This window comes from Ambystoma mexicanum, chromosome 3p (assembly GCF_040938575.1).
Source record: "Ambystoma mexicanum isolate Mex_15411 chromosome 3p, UKY_AmexF1_1, whole genome shotgun sequence".
NCBI classification, from domain to species: domain Eukaryota; kingdom Metazoa; phylum Chordata; class Amphibia; order Caudata; family Ambystomatidae; genus Ambystoma; species Ambystoma mexicanum.
This window is the reverse complement of record NC_090925.1, coordinates 14,913,544-14,929,091: the sequence shown is the minus strand read 5'-3', so window position 1 is coordinate 14,929,091 and position 15,548 is coordinate 14,913,544. Positions and strand designations below refer to the sequence as shown.

The 15,548-nt window shown below is 48.0% G+C and overlaps 1 protein-coding gene across 6 annotated transcripts in view; it reads left to right on the top strand.

Moving 5' to 3' along the window:
* LOC138580076 (zinc finger protein 211-like) overlaps positions 1–13,752 on the top strand; it is a 219,404-nt gene extending 205,652 nt beyond the window's left edge. For 3 of the 6 annotated variants that reach the window (XM_069650334.1, XM_069650336.1, XM_069650333.1), the window contains exon 10: positions 12,747–13,752. In XM_069650334.1, the coding sequence (XP_069506435.1) occupies positions 12,747–13,384 (638 nt within the window). In that variant the 3' untranslated portion in view covers positions 13,385–13,752. The remainder of the gene's footprint in view (positions 1–12,746) is intronic. The other 3 variants (XM_069650332.1, XM_069650331.1, XM_069650335.1) reach the window with 2 other exon arrangements.
* The last annotated feature ends 1,796 nt before the right edge of the window (positions 13,753–15,548 follow it).

Below are 15,548 nucleotides of genomic sequence, written 5' to 3'. Positions count from 1 at the left end.
GGGCCGATAGTTGTGGGGGATCGATCGATCCCCTTTTTTGTAAATTACGATGATTACTGAGGTCTTCCATGACGGGGGGACTGATCGCCTCCTCACCACTAATTGAAAGATGTTATTTAATATCAGGGCCTATTCTGTTATATTAGTTTTCAATATGGCATTGTTGATGCCATCTGGCCCTGCGGCACTGGATGCACTCGCAGTTTTTATGAGGTCTTCAATCATCCTAGATGAAAAATCTAAAGACCACATTCCTGATATTGGCCGGGTGTTTTGTAATTTATCAAATCGCGTATCAGAATAGAATTTAGAGTAGTGATCAACCCATTGTTGTTCATTTACAGCACCTAGTTGTGAAGTCGCTTGTAATTTTAGAGACTGATCAGTGAGTAAATGCCACAACTCGGATGAGTTTTTATTAGCCATGGCTCTGCCCATTTCCTCACCGTCGTGCCGATACATAATGGATTTTCTGCTCTTCAGACAATTTTTATATTGCCATTTTAGCTTTTTTAGATGTTGCCAGCAGCTGGCAGCACCTATTCTTAGTATATGTCTTCTCATTGGTCTGTACTCTGCTCGTCTAATTTGAATATCTCGGTCAAAGACATGTTTGTGTTTTATTTGACTATGATGTGGAAAGGAGAAAAGGGGCCAATAAATCAGTATATGGGACTGGTGTACAGATTCCCCAGTATTTCCTACAGATTCTCTAAAGGCCACACGTTTCGCATCAGTCCACTTTAGTCTATTCTTTGCAGAGTTGATCATCAATCCTTGGGCACGAATCTGATGCCTTTGTTGAAAGGAAACTCCTGAAATAGACCATGATAGTAGCTTGTGGTCGCTACAGGCTTGTTCAATCATTCCTAGTTTTTGGACCCGATGCAATATATTCATTTGAAGATAGATGGAATCAAGAATGCTTGCGCTAGTGTTACAGAACCAAGTTGTTTGAGCTGGAATATCTCCTTGTACGGCACTGTTAACCATATAGAAATGTCTCTCTGCCATCAATGAGGTCCATATGTGGGTTTCATTACTTATATTGGACAGAGTAAAACAGTCTAAATTCAAATCACCCACTATGATATATGCAATGTGGTATTAATAGATCTAAGATTCTGACCAGGCCCGAATAGAAGTCAGAATCAGCCCATCCTGCTGGATTTCGGTATAGATTCACCTGAGCTATTGTTTGGTCAGTTATGATGATTTTGACCAGTTGTAGATAAGCATTTTCGGAGTCCCATGCTGAAATAGAGAGGCCCATTTTTAAATTAACAGCAACTAATAGCCCTGAAGAGGGTCTACCTCCACTCTGTTGGGCTGGTAATAAAGTGATATCCTATCCATACCACACTAGCTTAGTCATTAGCCACCTTTCCTGTAGTGCTATAATATGATAGGTTTTTGCAAGATTTTTATTTGAAAATTGGAGATGACAATGTCCCCTTGTATTCCAACTAGCAATATTCAAAATAGATGGAAGGTCCACATTTAATGGTTAATTCTGCACTAAGGTAACAGCCTTTCACTCCTTATAGATTTTATCATGGAACTTTGATACATATTTGGTTTGGAAATTATAGAATGTTACTGATCTGGCATTTGCTCAGGATCTTGAGCCAGAAGAAAGCCCATATCAAATAATGTCATTTTTGTTTGCCAAATGAGATTTGCTACTAAGCCAGAAGGCAGCCGTAGTCTAACTATCGCGTGTGAAGGATCTGATATGAATTCTCCTTGTTCTAGATCTCGCAAGGAGATGTCTTGAAGTTCCTCCACATCACTAAAGATGTTCAACACACTTCTTCTATTCAGTACATGTGTTGGGATTTTCCCTCTTTACATTTCAGAATCGGGGACTAGTAGGGCATTTTCCAAGAATGAGTTTGGTTCAAAATAGAGGATGAATAATGTGCTTTATTGAAACTATTGAGGCGTGTTTTTTGTTCACTCGGTTTGTCATTATGGTTCACTTCACTTTCCTTAAAGAAACCTGATTGTCCTTGTGGTATAATTTGTGGAAAAATGTCATTGTTCCCTTGATGGATTGGTACATTTTGAATGTCACATTTAGAGGCTTGATTGGTGTCTTGTAAAGAGTGGTAGTCCTTCCACAAGGTAGGCATCCACCACTTTTTTTAGGATGGCGACAGCCTCTTGTGGCTGATCTCTATAAGTGGATAACGGCAGGGATTGCACATCTTGGAAGGATACTCCTTTCCTCCCTGTGGACTCGAGAGTCACACTAGGTCTAACAGGCTCTGCTGTGTCAATACATCGCACGAGTTTATTCAGTGATGAATAAGAAAGAGGAGATTGCTGCACTTTAGGAACACTTGCAATCTCTTCATTAGTACGCACCATGGTGGAACGATTTGAGGGTTCACACATATTCAAATCGTGGACACATTGCTGTCTTTAATTTGGGTTAACCTGTACTGTGAATAATGGCACAGTGCCACCAATAGTTTGAAAAACTGACTTTCAAAGTATTTTTGGCCCTCCTGTTTCCCATTTGGTTTCACAGGTTTTTTGCTCCTGGCCAAGCACCCTTCTTTTGGTACCAGGGGCCTTTAATCTTGTTTGGATTGCAACCCATCTGGGGGATCTGAGGAGATGCTATATCAGCGAGGTCACAGTCTCCAGTCGGGCAGGGCAGCACAACTGGACTAGTGGATTCCATTTGCGTTGGCAGTACATCATTCGTCGTCATATCTATAATGGGTCGTATGATGTCCACAAATACTGGAATCACCAGTGTTATTTCAATTATGGGATCTGTAGCAGTTGAAATGGGGTCTGTAACTGCCACGTTAGTGTCAGTTTCTATGATAATAATCGATTCCTGTGGGGGTTGACTCGGCCCATTGCTCTGTGAGCCATGATTCAAAATGTTGGTGGTGTTATCCGTAATCCATTGGGTTATCTCATCTATCTGGGCTGATTGTTTAGTAATTTTCTTATCCAATACTTCAAATAATTTGAAAAGACTTAAAACTGTCGTATTAATAGCTGCCAGGGTCAATTCAATCATTTGCAAGTGGGGAGACGGATGCTCCTGAATTCCTTTCGTCGGCACCCGAGGGGTTGGAAGGACGAAAGAGGGTAGTGTGGAGGAATCTTGTGGCCTGGAGGACTTGATTACTTCAGGGGATTGACCAGTTGTTATAATTTCCTAAATAATAGAGACAGGTGACTCATACTGGCTAGCATAGATTGATATCCCAGAGCTATCTCTATTATGAACTGGAAATGCAATTGGTGATACTACTAACGATGAGCCCAAATCATGTTGTTCTCTTCTTGTTTTGACTGAGTTTAAGATGGTCAGGTCAGATACAGTGCATAGATTGGAATGAGTAGCTACTGGTGATGCCTGAGTAATCCGACTGACACTCAGGAACGAAAAACTGGAGGGCATGTTAGTGCAAGGCGTATGGAATGTGCTAGCACTGCTTAATGATTTTAAAGAGTTACACACCTTATGAGATGAAGTAAGCAGCGCAGCATGGGGAGGAACAATTACGTTGGCAGTGGTGAATAGCGCACATGCTTTCCTTAGTTTGCCCCGCATGTTTGATTTCAATGTGTAGGCTGTGAACACCATTCGCTATGCACTCAATGTTATTTCACAAATAGTTTCAATGTTTTGTTGTTCAAAGCAAAACAAAATCAATCAACAACATACAGCGGTACCTGTGAATTAGTTGAAGCAGTTCTAGCCACTCGCTAGGCCGCAGTGGCGAAGCAGCAAAGCAGTAATTACGAGTACTTGCTCGTGTGCACGCGTGTGCACAATATATAGGAAACAGACCTGGAGGCCAATCCCCAGCAATCCAAGACAGAACAAACAAGTGTCAATCAATGTTCACTATGGAAAAGAAAGCACAGATGGGCATCGGAAAAGGCGTCCGCAGCGGCATCTGAAGATTACAGTAACAGTAACAGAAGCAGCTTCCAATAGGGCGACCACAGCGCAGTGCATAAGCCAAGTCACCTTGTAAATAGTGGAAATCAGGGATGGAGCTCCACGAACACAACACGTCGTGGCAAAGCGGTACTTACGAATACTTGCTTGTGTGCGCGCATGCTGTGCGTGCACAATATATAGGAACAGACCTGGGAGCCAATCCCCAGCAACCCAAGGCAGAACAAACAAGTGTCAATCAATGTTCACTTGTAAATACTGGAAACACTGGAAATTGGGAATGGAGCTCCACGAACACAACACGTTGCAGCAAAGCGGTACTTATGTGATAGTGTTATTAGCTATTATAGAGAAGCTATCCTGGTCAATGTGGAAGGTTAGAATGCCGGGCAATGGAGCATGGAGCAATTCACTCTCCCAGTTCACCTCTGGCTCAAGCAATATGCTCATTCTCTAAGAATATCAATGTGGTATAGGGCATGCACACTGACACATGCACACTGACCAAAGAGGCTAATTCAATTTAAGATTTTGCAGAAACTATACTATAAGCCAGCAGTGCTGAGTAAATTCAGTGGAGGAAACCAGTGGTCTGCCCAAGATGCAAATCAGAAGAGGCGGACCATATGCATTGTTCTAGTCATGCCTGTGACTGCACGGGTTTTGGAGAGGGTTATCTGCAGAATGAACCCTAATAGTGGGCCTGTAGATCCCTGCTGGCCCCTCCTACGTTACTATAGTAAAATAAGAATCCTGAAGCAGAGGTTCCTGCATATGGCTGTCTTATTAGCCAACAGAGCTGTACTGTTGCGATGGAAGCAAGGGGGGCCACCCACAATTGAGAACTGGCTGGTGTGAGAAACCTGAAGGTACTCTCACATCTACTCCCCAGCGATCTTCTGTTTAGGTGGCCTGGGAAGGGCCATCGCTTTTGGATCCCGACGCTGGCGGTGGACTAGTGAGAGAGGATCACCTGGGTGGACGGTCTTTGGGGATTGGAGAGAGGGTACCTGAAGGCGAGACATGGTATCCCCCCTTCACTAACACCGCCATCCCTCAGTCTTTATGGGATATTGTCAGTCCTTTCCAGCTTTTCCCTGTATTCTTACTTCACGTACTGAGACTTGGAAGAGACAACTAAGAGTAATGCACACTTCCTATTGGAAACACTGCCATCGAACTGGGCTGAAGAAGAGGTAGCCTGAACACTATAGGTCTGAAGGTCAGGCATGTCCCAGTATTTGGCTTAATTGGAGTCAGACAAAACCAACATGAGAAGCACACCTGAATACCATTGATGGGTTACCGGTGTATAAAAAGGGAGAGGAAAGCAGTAGAGGGGAGAGAGCTGCAGGAAGGCCAGCCCAACCCGAGAGAAGCCATAGGAGAACGGGACGCTGAAGGACTGCACAGCAGAGTGTCATTTTATGGCGAGGGAGCCGGGGCAAGCGGGAGAGAATGGAAGTATCAATTCAGGGGTATCCGAGGGGCACGCGGTGAAACCCTGACTTCAAGCGCCAGAAATCATTATAACGCGGAAACCGAGGGGAATGACGCTGCGACAGATGAGTCTCAAAGGAGTGCGAGAAACCCGGTGCGTGTATGAGAAATCTGAGGCGTACAATCGGCACGTTCTCAAAAGCCTTCGATTGAAGCAGAGGAACAAACTGAACAGAATGAAGTGTTTGAAAATTCTTGAGAGGTAGAGAAGTAGCAAGAAAGCAAACCATCAGTCTATGAACTTGTGAGTCTTTGTAAACCGAACAAATGACTTTCATGTGCTTTTGGAAGAATTATTCTTTAATTATTTTGACCTGTAAGTGGTGGGCTGTGCGGCCTGTCAAAAGCACCTAGAACAAGAAGCCCCAACAAATACAAAAGAAGTGTGAAAGCCATCCTCTGAGAAGGGTATCAAGCTAGATGTGGAATCGGTGTGGGCGTGCATGATGAGGGGATTCACTAGACCACGCAACCTGAAACACGTATGCAAACTCAGGGACCTGGCCTACATTTTGGCCAAAATGAGAATAGCCATGAGCTAAAAAGCAGCCGGCAGACCCAGATTAGAGGTATGGTGGAATGATCTCTTGAAATGGGCAGACGCCGAGACAGTAGCATGGTATGAGACAGCTAACAGGGGGGAGGTTGAGGAGGTAGGACCTCTGTTAGCATGGAGACAAATGGTAGCCACACTGTCGGGACCCTCCCGGGCCAACTCCAGTGAATGCGACACGCCCGAGAGTGGCGGAAGGGATTAACCCCAAGATAAGGGAAGCCTGGAGAATGAGGTGGAAGCTCGAGTTAAATTGGGGGGAGGGGGAAGACATGAATTAATCTATAAAAAAGAGAAAATGCAAATGTATGCTTAAAAACTTGTAAATGAAAATGTCGGGTGTGATGGTTATGTTTTGTTTGTTGTGAAAACCAATCAAATATGCTAAAAAAAAAAAGTGTGAAAGCCATCCTGAAACAAGATAAAGCTGAAGGGTGTAGAATATTGGTGCTGTACTTGAAGCTAGGGGAAGGGACCCTGAACTCTTTTGGAATATTGGTTTTGTGAGGCTGTACTTGAAGCTTGGGGACAGGGCCATGAACTCTTTTGGAATATTGATTTTATGAAGCTGTGCTTGAAGCTTGGGGAAGGGACCCTGATATAGCTATAGGGCAAGTTAGGCATTACACCCATCCTTGTTGAATTTACACTCTGTTGTCTGTGTCATCTCTTGATACCATGCCTGTCTCACACTGGCCACATATCTACCCCTCACTTCAACCTATTGCAAACTGCCCCTAGGGTATATGGGTGTATTATCAGGCCTATCTGTTGCAACGTAGAGATGGGGGGGGGCTGCAGCAGGTATCTCTGTGTGAAAGAAAGAAGCGACAGAGACATGTAACTGATTGCTCCGTTGATATGCATATGTTAAAAATAGCTGTTGCATACATGTATGCAGTCACTGTCAAGTGTTTAAATAAAGTTTAAAAACAAAAATAATATTTCAAGGGGATTGGGTCCTCCGACGTATTCCATTTCTATGACAGTAATCACCACAGCTGTGCTGCTTCGGAAAATCTTTCGGCGTCTGCGTCAATGACGTCGATACGCTGTCCTCGAGGACCTCCCCCGAGCCGACGTCACAGGATGTTATAAGGAGGACGCACGACGCCCATAGTCTCAGTTCCGTTTTTTCCACGAACGTGTTCGCTTCAGAGATCTCGCCGCGCCTCGATTCTACTGAATCCTGTTCTTTCAGTTCTTCGAACCTGTTTCTTCGTTGCTACTTGTAAGCATGTCGTCTTCGGTGTCTTCCACCCCGCGGTCCGGGTTTAAGAAGTGTCGGGTGTGTGGGTTCAAGATGTCGCTGACGGATACGCACAACGCTTGCCTCTGGTGCCTCGGGAAGGACCATGATACGGACGACTGTGTCGACTGCCAATCGCTCACATCGAAGACCTTGCGGGAGCGTAAGAAGAAGCTGTCGGTCGGTAAGGTGGCCAAGCCCCGGAAGTCGCATTCCACTGGTCTTTCGAGGGACAATTTTAGGGGTGACTCTCCGCATCGTCGTCGTGAGTCTGGGGGTTCTCGGTCAGGGAGTCGGTCCCGCCATTCCTCTGCCTCTACGAGGCATTCCAAGAAGCGTTGTCACAGGTCACCTTCCCCGTCCTCTTCCAAGGACTCTGCCGTCGGCGGGTTGCTTGTCCCAGCAAGCATTCCACTCCTGAGGAATGGGATTCCTTCTGAAAGGAGATGTTGGCGATTTTTCAATCGCAGTGCTCCGGTCCGTCCGCGCCGTCTGAGGACACCAGTCGTGGCCGTGCTAGAGACACCGCTCATACGCCTTCGGGCGCGAGCAGTCGTCGTGACCACCGGGCGCCTTAGAGGTCCCGGTCAGACAAGGATGGTCGCTCTAGACATGCCCGTTCCAGGTCCCGGTCCTCGACTCCCTCGAGACCGTGTGAACCTGTGAAGTCTTCGAGGAAGACATCGACGCCGGCGGCGCCGAGGTCATCGACGGACTCTCTCGAGGCCCCGCCTCCGAGGAAGTCATCGGCGCCCAGGCTGTCGAGAGACAGGCTCAGGGCTCTGCCCTCGATGCATGTGTCGACGCCGTCGAAGCTGTTGCCGCTGCGCTCGACGTCGACACCGATTCCATCGACGCCCTCGACACCTTTCGAGGCGGCTTTGGTCGGGGATGCCTCGTGGTACGGAGGAACCCCCTAGAAAGGCTCGGGCTAAGGCAAAACATGTCTTTGTTCCTTTTCCCATCCTCTGGATTATATTTCTTAGGTGGATGAGGGGTCTGAGGAAGGTGTGGTTCCTGCAGAGGTCCCTGATGACATTGTTTCTGGTCATAGCCAGCTTGAGGACCTGCGCCAGTCATTGCATGACGCCAGTGGGCTCGACACCTCTCCGGAGGTGGAATTTGGTAGGCCTGAGCCTGGCACGCATGCCGACTCCTCTTATCGGCGCCTGATGTCGAGGGTTACGGATTACCTGGGGTGGTCTGCCCCCCCCCCCTGGGGATTTTCAGCAGGATGACCTGACTGATATCCTGGACCAAGGTCCTCCATCTGACCCGGTGCTGCTATTCCATATGGCCTTGCAGAGAAGGGTCGCTGCGGCTTGGACTGCTCCGGAGAGTCTCCCGGCAGTGAGCAAGTCCTTGCTGAGGAAATATCGCCCAGCCAGTGGCGACCCCTGCTACTTGACCACGCACCCTACTCCAGAGAGTTTGGTGGTGCAAGCGGCTACGGCCCCAGCAAAGCAGGCGTCCTACTCTACCATCCCTCCTGATAGGGATGACAAACGTTTTGATGGCTGGGCAAAGAAGGTATTTTCTTCTGGGGGTATGGTGCTTCAGGCTGCCAACTCTGTTTGTGCCTTGTCTCGTTTCACGCACACTCTGTGGAACTGTATATCCCTAGCGGCTGATCATATTCCCAAAGGGGAGGAACGGGATGGTTTCCTTGCTATCGTGCAGGATGGCAAGGATGCAATGTGTGAATCCGTTCAGTCGGGTCTGGACATGGTTGATTGCGTCAGCCGGTCCATGGTGACGAGCACCGTAATACGCAGGTTTGCGTGGTTGCGGAAGACGGGTTTTGCTCCTGATGTGCAAGCCCGGCTCCTCAACATGCCCTTTGTTGGTGATCAACTTTTTGGCAGCAAGGCTGACGAGAGTCTTGAGAGGTTGCAGACCTCCAAAGCTGCAGCAAAGTCGTTGGGCGCTGCAGTTCGCCAACCTCCGCCTTTTTGTCCCAGGGGACAGCAATGGAGGGGAGGTTCCTTTCGATATTACTCGTCAAAGTCAAAGGGGCAACCGTAGGAGTTCCAGAGGTGGAAAACAAGATACTCTAGGTGCCAAGGCTGCGTGTGCAGTTGCCTCTTTGCCCTCAGGCACTGCCGTAGCCGCTTCAGCTCAGTCATGAGGCCCATGCTTCTCAGATTGGGGGAAGGCTGGCGCAGCATCTGGTAGAATGGCGTGCCATTACTTCAGATGTGTGGGTTTTGGAGATCGCCCACGTCTACTGTCTTCCTTTCCGGCAGAGGCCTCACGACAGTCCACCAGTGAACCTCTCTTTGAAGAGTCCGGATCCGCTCCTTGCGCAGGAAATTCAATCCCTGCTGGAGAAAGGCACCATAGAACTGGTGCCTGTAGCAGAGAGGAACAAGGGATGGTATTCCCCTTAGTTTTTGATTGCGAAGAAAGACGGAGGATTGAGACCCATCATGGACTTGCGCGGTTTGAACAAGCTCCTCAGGAAGGACAAGTTCAGGATGGTTACTCTTTCTCAAGTCCTCCAGGCCCTTCAACTTCAGGACTGGTTGGTGTCTCTCGACCTCAAGGACGCTTATTTTCATGTGCCGATCCATCCAAAGCACAGAAAGTACCTGAGGTTTGCGGTTGGTGACTCCCACTTTCAGTTTCGGGTCCTGCCGTTCGGATTGACCTCCGCCCTGAGGGTCTTCACCAAGCTCATGGTGGTTGTGGCAGCGCATCTCAGGAAAGGGGAGATTCACGTATACCCCTACCTGGACGATTGGTTGATCAGGGCGCACTCTCCCGAGCAAGTCCTGGATCATCTGTCCATCACCTGCCACTCCCTTCACAAGCTGGGCTTCTCCCTGAACTTAAAGAGGTCCCACTTGACGCCAACACAGTGGCTCCAGTACGTGGGAGCGGTGCTCGACACATCCCTGGTGCAGTGTTTCCCTCCCCAGGTTGCTCGGCTTCATGGCGTCCTGCATTCTTCTGGTGCCAGAGGCCAGGTTGCGGATGGGCTCTCTTCAGTGGGCCCTCAAGCTTCAATGGTCCCAGTCCTCCGGCAGGTTTTCGGACCCTGTTCAGGTGCCGCCCTCGGTCGCCCAGGACCTTCTGTGGTGGGCCGTCGAAGGCAATCTAATGAGGGGGGCTCCATTTTGGCTGCCCTGGCCAGAGGTGACGATGGGGAGCTCATGCCAACGAGCTGACAGTCAGCGGTCATTGGTCTCCGTCGGAGTCCAGACTCCATATCAATCTGTTGGAGCTGAGGGCCGTCAGGCTAGCCCTGAAGGCTTTTCTGCCGTCTGTGCGGGGGAAGAATGTCCTGATTCTGACGGACAACACAGTGGCCATGCACTACCTCAACAAAAAGGGGGGGCAGGGTCACTTCCTCTGTGCAGGGAGGCGATGCAGCTCTGGTTCTGGGCCATCCAGCAGGAAATTTCTATCTCGGCAGTTCATCTGGCCGGAGACGAAAACGAGACGGCGGACGCTCTAGCAGGCAGAGCACGATCTCTGATGAGTGGGAGTTGGCTCCGGAGATTATCCTGGAGATCTTCGCCCTTTGGGGGACCCCTCAAGTGGATCTCTTCGCCTCCAGTGTCAACCGGAAGTGTGAAAGGTTCTGCTCACGGGAATTTCCTCCAAGAGGAGCCTTGGGAGACGCATTCGTGGTGGAGTGGTCCTTCCCACTGCTGTACGTGTTTCCTCCAGTCCCCGTCATCCCGCAAGTGCTGCGGAGGTTACAGAGGTTCGGTTCCCGGATGATCCTCATTGCTCCGGCATGGGCCCGGAGGACGTGGTACCCGGACCTTGTCCATCTGCCCTCCATGTCGTCTTCCTTACAAAGACGATCTGCTCTCACGGGAGGTGGGGGGTCAGGTTCTCCGTCCAGAGGTCAGATCCCTCAACCTTCACGCTTGGCTTCTGAAAGGTTGAGGAATAATGATTGGGACCTCCCTGAAGACGTGATGGAGGTGTTGCTTTCAGCCAGACGGCCGGCAACAAAGTCCCTGTACCGTTGCCGTTGGAGAAAGTTCTGCGACTGGTGCGGGGCTAAGAATGTGGATCCTTTTTCATGTGACATTCCTGTGGTTATGTCTTTTTTGCTTTTTTTAGCCCACAGGGGTTTGCAAGTGGGTACCATTAAAGGTTACCTTGTGGCGCTGTCCATATTTAAGCGCTCGTCTGAGGAGTGTTCTTATTTTAAAATCCCTTTAGTTTCTCAGTTTCTGAAAGGGCTCATTAATGTGTTGCCTCCGTCACCTTTCCAGGTGCCCGGGTGGGATTTGAATCTTGTTCTCAAGTTTGTAATGGGTGCTCCATTTGAGCCTTGACATTCTTGTCCTTTGAGACTGTTAACACTGAAAACTGTGTTTTTAGTTGCGGTCACTTCCGCTCGCAGAGTGAGTGAGTTACAGGCACTGTCTGTTAAGCCACCCTTCACTGTGTTTCATAAGGAAAGGGTTGTCCTTAGAGTTCGTCCTTATTTTCTTCCGAAAGTTGTGTCGGATTTTCATTTGAGCCAGAAGGTCATTCTTCCCGCATTTTATCCTCCTCTGCATCCTGGTAAGGACGAGGAGAGGCTCCATAGGTTATATCCTAGGAGGGCTTTGAGTTTCTACATTTCACGCATGTCCCGGGTCAGAGTGGACGATCAGCTCTTCATTGGTTACGCTGGAAAGCGTTTGGGACAAGCTGTGACTAAGCAGACTTTGTCTAGATGGATTATCTTGGCAATTTCTGAATGTTACCGCCTGGCGGGTAAGGACCCTCCAGTAGGCTTACGGGCCCATTCGACTAGGGGTATGGCTGCCTCTACTGCCCTGCAGAGGGGTGTTCCTATTCGTAACATCTGTGAAGCAGCCACTTGGGCTTCGGTCCATGCTTTTGTATGTCACTACTCCCTAGATTCTACCCATGGGCAGGATCTGGCCTTTGGCAAGGCGGTCCCTTACTCTGCAATTTGATTGGGCATTCTAAATTTGTATATTCTAAATTCTTTTCCCACCCCCTTGCGTTGGTACTGCTTTGGGAGTCTGTCATAGATATGGAATACGTCAGAGGACCCAATCCCCTCGAAGAACAAGTTACTCTCTTACCTGGTAACGTTCTTTCGATGGGATAGTCCGACAACGTATTCCATATCGCTCCCTCCCTGCCTTCCCCGGTACAGAATTTCTTATGCGATTGCAGCTTACATTTCTGCAAGGCTTTCTGTGGTCATACTGGCAGAAGATTGGTGCCACACGTTCTGGGAAAAAACTACAACTGAGGCTACAGGTGTCGTGTGTCCTACTTATAACATCCGGTGACGTCAGCTCGGAGGAGGTCCTCGAGGACAGCGTATCGACGTCATCGACGCAGAAAGATTTTCCAAAGCAGCGCAGCTGTGGTGATTACTGTCATAGATATGGAATACATCGTCAGACCATCCCATCGAAAGAACGTTACCAGGTAAGAGAGTAACTCATTCTTTACTTATATTACAACTCAATATTTTCTATGTATTGATTAAATATTTTTGTTTGTTATCTGTGTCTAAGGTATGGACAAATCTGAAAACTTGATTGAACAACAGCGTGCAAAGAGCTGGGGCCAAAAATACACTTCCAGGAGAGGTTGGAGAAGCAGCAGCCACAGATCATATAACATGCACCAAGGAGGGAAAGCTTATACAGACAATGAAATTAGCAGCAGCATCAACCAATCACACCAAAGACCTAATTCAGGCCACAGGGGCCAGGACCTGTCGAACTGGGCTGATGACGGCAGGGCTCTCAATCATCCCGTGAAATCGACTGCAGTTCTGGATACGCACACTGTCGTGAAAGTTTGTATATGTAGCAAATGTGGAATTTGTATCAATCAGTCAACAACTGCTGATGCTGATCAGCAAACATACAATGGTGAGCAACAGACTACATGCACAGACTGTATGAAGAGTTTCTCCACATCATCAAACCTGACCAACGAGCAAAGGAAATGCAATGTACAGAGGCCCCGCATGTGTACTGAATGTGGGAAAAGTTTCAAAACAACACAGCTATTGATCAGGCACTTGCGCATACATACTGGAGAAAAACCGTACACATGTGTTACATGTGGGAAGAGCTTCCGACAGACAGCTCACCTTATCAAACACCAGCGCATGCACAGCAGACAGAATAAGCCCATATGCTGAAACTAGAAAGAGCCCAACCAGTGCCAGGAGAAGCTAAAATAGAGTGAATAATGATGGCACTGCTCCCGGGTCTTTGCTGAAACCCTAAAACAGAAGAGACTCCATACAATGGATCGCTACGAAGTTATAGCAAGACAATGGCATCCATTTGGTTGCATTGGGTATTCAGTAGGCTTGTAGACCCTTGAAAAGCACACTTTTGAGGTGTACATCTCAAAACTGTCCACTTACATTTTCTGAAGACACATAGGCCATAGCCCTTACCTCGGTGCATGCTACACAATTTTGAAAACTGGATCTGTCTAACTCGAGATGTTCACTTTTTTGTATTTTTGTACATGCGCAGTAAAAGTGTAGTAAGAACTTTGTGATTTCGTATATGTGATGTTGTCTAATATTTATACTGAGCCCATTGCCACTGTAGAGGTCTTACGGTGGTTGACCTTGTCCGAGAGGTGGCATATTGTGACCCCACCTGTATGTCTCCACACTGTAGTCTGTGGTAAAGAAGGAAAAGGGTGAAGGGGGAGAGGAGATGGAGAAGAGACTAAATGGATTCACAGGGTGGAGAATGGCATAGGAGTATGTTTGTAATAGAGATGCAGGTTTCATAATTTTGATTACCTAAAAATAGATATTAACAAACATTTTGAAGCATCCGCTCCTATCGAGGCAGGCTTTAGTGTGATGGCAACTGCATGCATGTGGTGTGCGGTTGCATGATGGGCTTCAGATTTCCTCACGCTGCCCTCCTAGTTTGGAGGCTTTCACCAGCTTACTTTTGAAAAGAAACAATCACTGTACTATGGGAGGGTGCTGGGTTTGCCAAGTCACCGCCAAGAGGTGGACGTTTTCTAGAGGTGAGCATGGGGAAACATGGGGCAAGAAGTAGAATAGGAGAGAGGGATGATAGACTTAAGCTCCTTTAACTTGGGAATGATAAAATAAGACCTGGCTGATTGAGATTAAGGTGCCTGACATTTATACTTGCTACTAATATCCTCATAGATAAAGATTGCAATAATGTAGTACAGTATACCTGGAGTCGAAGAGATAAGGGCTCCAGTTAAGGGGCAACATATTCAAGCTGGAAGCCACCAGTCAGGCAAAAAAGCCCCAAGCACACCATTCACTGCCTGCTAACAGCTGATAACCACCACCCAAATGCTGCCGGGGGCTTGCGTGGGGGTGGCACTTGCTACCCCTGGAATCTGATGGGCCACCCCGGAGGGTGCGGGCGGGCGGCGGGGGGGGGGGGGGGTTGGGGGGGATGGGGGGGGGAGAGAGAGAGAGAGAGAAAATATATATATATATATATATATATATATAATATATATATAGGATGGCCCCTCAGCAGACCACAGTCTGCAAAGACAAGTGAAAAGAGCCCCACAATCCATGCACCAATTGTAGTCCAATGAACTGTTTAAAATGGCAGAGATGTCTAGAGTATAGAAGCCGGAAGCCAAAGATTAGATGGAAGTGGAGCGGAAGGTACCGAAATGGTACATCGCCAATTACAAACCCCCCACAGAAGCAAAAGTGCATGAAAATCCAGACAAGCCTTCCACAGATGAGGGCTCTGTTATACTTTACGTGCAGTAGACATGCATAATGAATGTTGTGCAGTCCATGCGAAGGAAAGGAGATACAGATGAAGCACGTTTACTTGCCGGCCATATTAGAGAATGATCTAATCAGTGGTCTGTCATCTGGCCCACTCCAGGCCCCCAGTCCTTGCCCTATACCTCACAACAGCTGCTTGTTAACCCTGCATGCCGCTTCACTGCCAAACCAGAAGACTCAACAATTGAAACCCCCTCCGTGAGACCCGCCAAGCAGAGTGAAGATCCACCCAAGCACATCCCACCACCAGGCCCAAAGCCCAGCCCAAACCATTCAAGAATATTCTGAATCGGCAACTGTAAAGACTGGAGGGGGGTGTCTGTAGTTCTGCTCTCTATATGATAGAGGGAGAGGCACAGAGGACCCCAGCCAAGATTCTCTATTGTGGTAGCAATGGACGAGCAATCAAGGCCTAGCTTCTCAGGAGGTGATGCAGGCTGGTTCTTAAGTACAGTGTCGTCCCCAAGCCCCCACAAAGGAATGTCCACACACTGTATTACTGAAAACACAGTCTTTATATAATTAATATTCAAAGGTA